At 42.8% G+C, this 9,922-nt stretch overlaps 1 protein-coding gene across 1 annotated transcript; it reads left to right on the top strand.

Moving 5' to 3' along the window:
- Positions 1-7,305: 7,305 nt before the first annotated feature.
- LOC104472188 (antimicrobial peptide THP2) lies at positions 7,306-8,143 on the top strand (the record flags this gene model as incomplete). The annotated part of the gene is made up of 2 exons (XM_010087762.1): positions 7,306-7,363; positions 8,023-8,143. Coding segments are annotated over exons 1-2 (179 nt in total), but the record flags the coding sequence as incomplete, so codon positions are not given.
- Between the last annotated feature and the right edge of the window lie 1,779 nt (positions 8,144-9,922).

Raw genomic sequence — 9,922 nt, 5'->3', positions numbered from 1 at the left:
TGATGTTCAGGAGAAACAGATTTTTTTTTTGTAGACTTTCCTAAGGATGACGGTTGTCTCAGTCTCAGAACACTTTGTGAACTACTCTAGACTGAAGCAAATAATTTGTGGGTCTGTGTTGGTTCCAGAGTAACCTGTCTGGTGTTGAAAAGATCTGGAATATCATTTTTCAATGCAAGAAGACCAATATTAAAAACAAACGCACAATAAAATCTCTGAATAACAGGCTAGAAGGGACTCCAGGAGCTTCTCATCTGAATCCCAGCTCAAAGAGAGGCTACTCGGGTCAGGGTGCTTAGCGGCATATTCAGTGACATTCCAAATATCTCCAAGGAAGCAGTTTTCACCATGTTCTTCATTCAAGTCTGTTGTATTTTGTAAGATTTTGGCTTTGGTCACTCAGGGCATGTTTTAAGCAGTTCCTCATCTCCCAGTCAGGAGGGGACCCTCCATTCAGTGTCTTTTGGTCTTGTGGTCTCTGCTCATCACAGGTAAAAAACTGAAATCCCAGCTGTGGCCATGAGGATCCTTTACCAGCTCCTGGTTGTCCTCTTCTTCGTGATGCTCCAAGGGGCTGCAGGTAAGGTGTGAGGGGCTAGAGAGAGGAATTAGAGAAGAGAGAGAGCATCCACTTTTGATGAATTTCATGGTAAATGACTCTTCTCTTTCCACGGTGCAGGTCAGCACCCCAGGCCATTTGAGCGTTGTGGAGCCCAGAATGGACGCTGTGTCCCAGGGATATGTCGGCGGCCGTATTACTGGATAGGAACATGCCTTAATGGATATTCTTGCTGCAAAAGGTATGTAGAAGTTCAGGGATCACCATGGCAATGACTAATATCCTCCTTATCTTTTCTCCAGAGCAACGTCATAGAGGCACACCATCCTATCTCACTTTTCCAATGCCAAACCTGCCGGCATAGGGGGTTCTCTGGGCTTTCACATCCCATGGCAGCATCTACTTCTGCCATAAAATTAAGAGAAGCTCACTGCAGAAGTCCTATTGGTAGGTAACCTGAAATTCTCTCTTCTCCATGCAGGGGGTGGTGACCCTGATGACTCTGTGGATTCTCCTTGGAAATTCTTTCTGCTTCTACCAGATGGTCTCTGAATCACCCTGATCCCATTGCTCCTGGTCACCCCAGCTCCTGCTGCAATGAAAAGCTCTCAAAATCTTCCTTCCTTGGAAGTGAAACAAACACCAGTGCCTGCAAAAACATAAATACGAACCAGGGAACACCATGGAAATAATTTCTTTCCCCTTTCCTTTAATAAAATCAATTACAATGGCATTCATATGGCTGAACCTTTTGTGTTTTTTTGGAGGAAAGGAGGACACATTTTGTAGAACTGCCCGCACCATGGGCAGTAACACACAGGTGGGCTGGTGGCTTTTATGGCTAGACATTTCTCCACTTACACCCCACTGCACCCCCAGGGAAAAGGGAGATCATTTCACCCCTGCTTCCCAGTGGCCACCTTCCTGGAACACTCCTGCAGACCACAGCATCTTTGTTGGGGATGAAACCTAGCTGCTGTCTGTGATGAGTTCACGGGTGCTTGTGTCCAGCAGGTACACATTCCGGTAGTTTCCAGCCTGCTTTTGAAGGTATTACAGTATTTTTGACTGAGAGGTCAGAGACAGAGGCTGTGATTTCTGTCTCTTTTTCCCTGCCATCACATGTTATTTCCCTGCAAACACATTTCCAAAAGTTCCCAACGTGCAACATAGTGCCTTGGCCATTATCTTCTCAGAAGCAGTTGCTGGATGTGCACAGAACAGTGCCCACGCAAATACATTACCAAACTGAGATGGTTTTGACTCCTAACGGCTTGCTGGGTGGGTTTGGAGCAATGTCCACGTATGTAAAAATCCCTCTGAAGGGGAAATCCTGGCTTGGTTAGAGACACAGCTCCCATTCATACTGTTCTGCAGAATGAGTGCTCGTGGCTCTTCAGCACATGGTGTAGCACAACATCACCTAATGCAACATTTCTGCATCTCTTGCATTTCCTTACTGTTACTTCTGTGTTTATTTTAGCACTCTTATTGCAAATGTTTGTACTTCAGTTACAAATATTTAGAACAATTTCATTAATTACAAAGGAAGAACAGCGGCTTGGACTTTGATGTTTACCTTTAGGACATCTAAAGTTTGGTGAGATCACTCCTGCCCTTTTTTTTCTGTAGAAAATATGATTCAGTTTATGGACATTCTTTGTTTTTTAGAAACTTTAGGCTATATGGCCTGTGCCAAGGAGCTTAGAACATGCGCTGCATGCCTGCCAGTCACGGTGTGGTCCTTACAGCAAGAGGCTGGACTCTGCACTGGTACCCTGATACCTTCAATTAGCAGTCAAGTCAAAAATAAGATGGAGGCCACATTGGTTCATACAGATGTTAATCTCATCATTTCTCCCTTGTTACTCAAGATAACTACGTAATCATTAAAGTCTTGAGCTCCACTAAATATTTTTTGTGTAATGTTTGAAGTTTATGACTGTGTATCCACTCATTATTGATCCAATTGATCTATACTTGGGTCAAAACACTATCTGTTAACTATAATGTAGTACATGCTTTGCAAATTCCCTTATGAGTATAGAACAACATCTAAATACTGGTTATCCTCCTTTTGGTGGATCTACTTTGGCAGTTCAACTGCTGCTGACAGCTTTTGCAGCTAAGCTAGGGGAGCCTGAATTTCTAGGAGGTCTGAATTACCTAAGAGGGAGGTATGATCCTCCTTCCCCTCTGGGAAGTGATCTTGGCACAATTCTCCAAACATCTGGATTTGAAAAGGGTGAAAGCCATTTCTCCTCACAACACTCTGCAGCCTCATTGTGAAGGCATTTCCCTTAACAGTCCATCCCACCTGCATCAGGCAGAGCAGCATTTGAGGCTCCATCTATCAGTTCTTGGGTCTGGCTTTAAGCACTATATTATCACATAAGATGCTGACCCCGTCATAATATTCTCCTCCTCTAAAGAAGACTGGATGGTCTGGACCTGAAATGGGTGGGGGTATCATTGGTTAACTCCAAATTGAAGAAGTTGGTGTGAAGACTGAGAGAAACACAACTGGATCATCTTCTGAACTTTGATGAAACAAGAAAACAAAAGAAACATGCTATTTAAATAGAAGGACACTCCATGAAGACTCTCTTTCCCCCTGCACTGAAAATAGAGGGAAATTAGATGGTGTTTTGGGTAGAAAGAATTCCTTACCTTGTGTCAAGAGTCAAATGATTGTGAGGTGCTGCCCAGCTGGTCTGGACTGGATCCCATGGACTTTCCTATCCAGATAACCTGGGTAAAGGAACGTGCAGTTGGTGCTACTACGATCCTGGTGTCAGTCAGGTCTACCAGCAAAAGGCACTAGAGAAAAACGCTGAGATTATGAAGGGCAAAACAGTGATATGTCCCTCCTGATGTATAAAACTGTCTCCTGCTCATAAGATCAGGAGCTGCAGGCAGGGATGGAAACGTTTTCCATGCCAAGAGCCACAAACTGAAATCTTGATAAAGCCTGCCTCACTGCTCTGAGCTTTGGACAACCAAAGGTGCTCCATCACTCCTCTGCTTATAGAATCACGGAATGGTTTGGGTTGGAAAGGACCCTAGAGATCATCAAGTTCCCACCCCCTGCCATGGGCAGGGACACCTCCCACCAGCCCAGGTTGCCCAAAGCCTCATCCAGCCTGGCCTTGAACCCCTCCAGGGATGGGGCATCCACAGCTTCTCTGGGCAACCTGGGCCACTGCCTCACCACCCTCGCAGGAAACAATTTCTTTCTAACATCTCGTCTAAATCTGCCCTCTTCCAATTTGAATCTATTACCCCTCCTCTTCCCATCTTCAGGCAGAGACATTTTGATGGTAACAGTGGGAGTGACCACATAGCATTCATAATAATCACTGTCAAGGATGCTCAGCGTTAAAGGCAAGTCCTTGACATTACCTGCACGTAGGACTTTGGACATGGTAAAAGTTTATGATGTGTCTTTGTTTCCTTGAGGAATCAGGTTGAGTAACAGTAACAGTTGGTAGGCAAGCTGACCACAAACTCTTGGCAAGTTGTGAAGTAACTGTAACTTTTTTAATTTTATTCCCTCTATTTTCTGCTTTATGGCCCAAAGTTCGTAGACACGCCAGAAACTCAACTATCTTTTTTTTTTTTTGCTGCTGCAATACAGTTCACTTATAAAAATATGTAGAAAATAAAAAGCTATCTATCTCAATTATCAGGGTAGGCATTGAAGGGAAATAATTAGTAGGCATGTTTTTACATGAGTATGTATCTATGTGTGTCTGTATGCACGTGTGTACACTTCTGTACTTCAGAAATTGATATCAAAGTATTGAAAAAAATCACATCACTAGTAACTAAATGGAGGAACCAATAAGCAATTAAAATAGTTTAGTGTTGATACTAAATGATCTGTAAGGCATGGTGCAATTTGCAAAGGTCTTGGTCAATTAGAAACTCTAATATCTGAAAGTAGCAATAGGTTATGTATCATAACTTATTATGATGTACTTCAGGTGTCATATTAAAATATTGCATGAACAGTGTTAGTTTGCTGACTGAAGTGAAGTCTAAAATAAAATATGATCTGAAAAAGGTACTTAGTATTGGTAACTTTGGATAGTTATTGGGTATGTCAGCAAGTGACTTGGTGCAATGAAAGATCTGTAGATAGGAAAGGCAGGGGGGTTGGAAGTCAATGATATTTAATGTCCTTTCCAGCCCTAACCATTCTATGATTCTATGATCACAGTCACGGAAAAATGCTCAACCAGGATCTCTGCAGCCTGAGGGTCCAGAGACACTGGATTTCCCTAAATTGATTTATTTTCCATCAGCTGGAGGGTGTACCGGGATATAACCAGATGCACTCACCCTATTTCTGTGCATTTCATGGTCTTTACTTTGGCATCCTTAGTGGCCACTGGCCACCAAGCCGCACGACATTTGGTTTAGTTTCATATGTCAATTCTCCATTCTTATATCCTGTATTTATGGAACAGAAAATAAACTAATTGGGAGTGCAGAGAAGCATGCAGATGTCTTGCGTTTGTGGTGGTGTAACCCCATCACCTCCTGGGTCACTCGGTGCCTGGTGCGATTCTTCCCCTCCTGGATCATGGATCTATGCCTAAGAAGGATGGCACACTTGGATACCTTCTGAAACACACCAGAATATGACATCATCCAAGACTGGGGGGGGGGGCAAAATGGAAAAGGACCTGACAAAAGCCAATTATCTCAGACCCTATAAATAGCGACCCTAAGGGAGACCCTTTGAGCTCTCCTGGGTTGCAGTGGGCTGTGGCCAGCATCTCCCCTGAGCTGGGACAACTCTCAGGACCAACAAGGTCTAAGGACCATCTGCCAGCAAAGGCCACAACAGGCCAGGGGGAAGTTCTACTTCTCGAGGCTCAAGCATTGTCCACTGGAGAACGCCAGTGCATTGTATTTGCTCTAAATTAATCAACCATTAAAAGCTGCTAAAAAAACTTTAATTTACGTCCCACCATTAATTTACGTCCCACCATTAATAAAGCTTCAATTGTTGCTAAATCGTAACCGTGTGAGACATTTCATCCGTGACAGTATTGCAAAGGATTCTGTTGCTCCTTCATAGGAACAGTTCAACGAACATCCCAAGAGGTTTGACACACACCACGGTGGCTTAACGTGTCTTACACAAACTGGGGTGTCACAAGAGGTATTGCGTGAAGAACCTGGGCTTTTCCAGAAGAAAATAGGTTCAGAGAGAAACCCCGCTTTTGCACTGGGAAATGAAAAGCAACTTGATTCTGGTTGGATTAGAAGTCACTAAAAAAACCGGGAAATTTTTTGATTGGCTTGATGTGTACTTGCTGGGAAGAGAAAGCAGTTGGCACTCCCCTTAGGAAACATGTTATAAAAGAGGGTCTCAGCCCCACAGCCAAAGCCCTCTGGAGGGAAGGGACCAAGAGCAGGTCTTCTGAGCTCACCTGATACCCTGGTAACTTCTCAGTTCTTTTCAGTCTTTCTTTCAAAGTCTTTCCTCACCTTCCCCCCTCCAAAAAAAAAAACCAACCCCAAACCCCAAACTTCTGCGTTATTGACCTAAATTTGTAGGTTACTCAAAAAAGGTTAACCTAAGTTTTCCAGAAATTGCAGAGGTTGAATAAGTTTTTTAAATATGTGCTAATGTCTAGAATACTTTGATAAAGATACTCTGCTTGGTGACTTCTAGAAAGAAATGTGGCTGGGTCAGCTTACTTCAGAGAGGTCTGTGGTGCAGAGAAATCGGTGGTGTCTTTGATAGAAACCAGTATACATCTGTTATCTATGTCTCTATGTTAAAACTTTATTTTGTTTTCAGAATTGTTAACTTGTTTCTCTTGATATTTACAAGTATATAAAAATTTGTGTAAACTAATACTAATTTCAAAGCTGGTTTTGGCCACCCTCTACCACTTCATTTGCAGAAACTCGACATTTCAGCACAACCTCATTTCCCTGCCTTGCTTAAAAGAAAATAATTTGTAACAGATCTGAAGATTCTCTAAAGCCAAGATATATGACAGTAACTACCTCTTCTTTATCCTTAAGCCCCCTTGTAGACTATCTTATCCCATCTTGCTGATACTGGTTCCATTAATTATTAACTCTTTCAATGAAGGCATTACATGTTTGCTTTTCAAATTTCATTTGTCAAATGGGAACTGATTTGGTTGTACATTTCCATTCTAGAACTGTTGTTTGTAGACCTAAGACTAAAGATTTTGAGCAGGTTGATTTTAGCTGTTATTTCTTGATTAATTTTAACATTGCAAAATTAACTTCTTTTTTCCTGGAGTTTGTCAGTTTGACTCTATAATCACCTCGTTTTGCTTTGTGTTGGTTATTCCTTGTTCCTTGAGGTCTTTTCCAACTTTAATGATTCTATGATTTATTAGATAAAACATTTAACTAAAATTAAAGTCATGACTGTATTTTGGCTGAGGAATATTTGCAAAATGTGAAAGAAATCTGAGTAATCAAACTATTAAAATAACTTAATGATGACATATCCTGAAAGCATGTTGCCCCATATATATTTACATTTCCCAGAAAGGCTCATATAGCAGTCAGGATGTCATATGGGTCTTAGTGGCTATTTTTGAAAGTTTGAAGAAAAACGAACTACAGATGCTCTTTTGATTATGAACACAGGATTTGTGCAGTTCAGAAGACTGTAAATCCCTGGGATAGTCTGTCATACATCTTCCTTGTCCTTTTTCCCACAGTGACACAGCAACTCCACAGTCATGAAGATCCTTTACCTGCTCTTTTCTCTCCTCTTCTTGGCACTCCAGGTTTCTCCAGGTAAGAGGGAAAAGAGATGCTAGAAAGGGATTTTTGTGCACCTGGAGTAAACTTCCCAGCTCATTTTAACCAGTAGTAGTTAAAATTGCTAGAAATTGAGCAGAAGTTAGACCAATAGCTCAGTGCCTGTGCTCCCCTACGACAACTCTTGCAGAAGTGAAGAAATTATGACTTGTGAAGAAACGCCACTTTCCACTTCTGGTGTCTTCCTAAAAAGATCTGCTCTTAGACACCTGAGATGGTGTCGGCTGTGGCCATGATCTTTGGATACCAGCACACTCAGCAGTGTATATGCAGAAGAAAATCAAGCCTGGGTAAACATTTTTGGCTAGGAGCCAGTGTTAAATCTTCTGGACCTGTGATCCTTCTCCAGAAGGTAAAGGACAATGACCCAGGGGGTCTGTATCATTCTCCCCCTGGACTTTAAGGCCATCCATTTAGGTGCACTGTGAGCTAAGGATCCCACCTCTGCAAGGTGCAGACCTGCTTTGTAATCTCACCTTTTACATGGTCTTTCAACACAGACAAATCCGTGCGAGTCCTTAAGGCAAGATGGTGGGTGAAGGCAGCTCAACGAACAGGAAGCCTTACTGTCATTACAACTGCGTTACCCTGCCTGGCAGAATGAGAGAGAAGGAAATTTTTTGTTATTGTTGCAGGTTTGTCTTCACCCCGGAGGGACATGTTTTTCTGCAGAAAAGGGTCCTGTCACTTTGGAAGGTGTCCCATTCATCTGGTTAAAGTCGGAAGCTGCTTTGGGTTCCGCTCCTGCTGCAAAGCGTGAGTTTGACATTCACCAAGGCTTACCTGCACTATGAGCAAACAAATCTATTTTGTCTGTATCCTTAGCCCCAAGGTGCTATTGTATGTTCAGATTGGATATAATGAAAAAAAAACCCCTATTAAGCCATGAGGGCAGTCCAGCGTTGAAGTAGGTTGAGCTCCACACTGCTCTTTCTCCCAAGATGTGCACCATCATCTACCCGAGCAAGAAGGATAAAATACAGGTGGAGATGTCAGCCTTGTGCTGTCCCGGCTCTGTTTGACCCCTTTACAGCTCCTGTGTCAGAGCAAAATATCAGGGTTTGGTATTTGCAGAACTGGGCTGCTGTGCTGTATGGGGAACTGAGGGGATTCAGTGACGCTGCAGGGTGAACGCAGATCTCCGAGTGCCATCAGATGTGTGCAAAAAGTGCAACGGTGTTGTAAAAAGAAATTATCCCATGAAAGGCAGACTTTTATTTTCACTCAGGAATGAATACATTCACCCCAGTATCAAGGGATATCAATTTAATTCCCTGCTTTTCCTGAAGCAATAGGAAAACACTCTTCTCACTGAGTGCACAGGGCTGCCCCAGCACGACTACCCATGGCATTAGGTATTTTGGGAAGTATTTGTATACAAGAGGAAAATATGCATGGACTGAGAGTAACTAGAGAGACAATACAAGCAGAAAGAGAATCTGAATCTTTTTTTTTTTTTTTCCCTTTGTGCAGGCCATGGGATCTATAAACACTTCCTGGACCATCCATTCAAGAGCGATGAAAATCTCCTCTAAACCTAGGAATTTGCTTTGAATCCCTTTACTGCTAAAACCACTGGATCCTGCCACAAAGGCTCATGCATCTTTTATTTTTAGTGCAAAAAGCTTTATGATGTACAGCAAATCCAAATGTATTCTTCATTACATTCCTTCCTTTTGAATAAAGTGTTTTTGCTCAGCATTCACATCACTGAACCATGGGTGTCTGTTGCCCAGGCTGGGGGCAATGATCCTACCTGGGTTTTGACACACAAACCCTGGAGGGCAAAAATTTACAGCGCCAGCTGCTCCTTAATTTGAGATTTTCTGAGACACACAACTGTCCAGGGCTACACAGACATGGACTGGAGACCTTACCCCCCAGTACCAAGAGATAGCCTGCCTGGAAGAACTCAGCTTCCCTTTGTGGGAATGTGTTCAGATGCCAAAAATCCTTTTTCTCTTACTCTGCAGGAATATTTTATTGAGGAAAGAGAAATAAAAATAGCTAAAAACCCAGAAATCCACCATCCATTAAAATGTCAGCATGTGAGACTCAGTTTTCTGGTGTCTGGAAGATGCCTGTGAGCATCCCAGGAGAGATGTAAGCCTATTTTGTTTTTCAATAGTGCAACAATTTATGTCAGTTCTTTTCTCTCCATGTTGTGGTTTAAGTCCACCTGGCAAACTAAGCACCACAGCAGCCTTTTGCTAAAAAAAAAAAAACCTCATGGGCTGAGGCAAGGACAGGGAGGGATCAGTCACCACTTATGGGCAAGAAACAGGCTTGACTTGGGAAAACACAAAAAAACCACAATTTAATTTGTTAAAAAACAAACACTGAGCCAGATAATGAGAAAGAGAACTGCATCTTCAGAAGGCACCTCTCCCCACCCCTCTCTTCTTCCTGGGCCCAAAGGCTTTGATCCCCTTTTCTCTGTCTTCTCCCCCCCCAGTGGCACAAGGGCAGGGAATGGGGGTTGGGGTCTGTCCATGTTGTCTCTTCCATTATTTCCTCCTCAGGGGAGGGCTCCTC

This window comes from Pterocles gutturalis, unplaced genomic scaffold (assembly GCF_000699245.1).
Source record: "Pterocles gutturalis isolate BGI_N339 unplaced genomic scaffold, ASM69924v1 scaffold27206, whole genome shotgun sequence".
Taxonomy (NCBI): domain Eukaryota; kingdom Metazoa; phylum Chordata; class Aves; order Pterocliformes; family Pteroclidae; genus Pterocles; species Pterocles gutturalis.
Note: the sequence above shows the minus strand (reverse complement) of the source record. Positions and strands in the feature narration are given on the sequence as shown.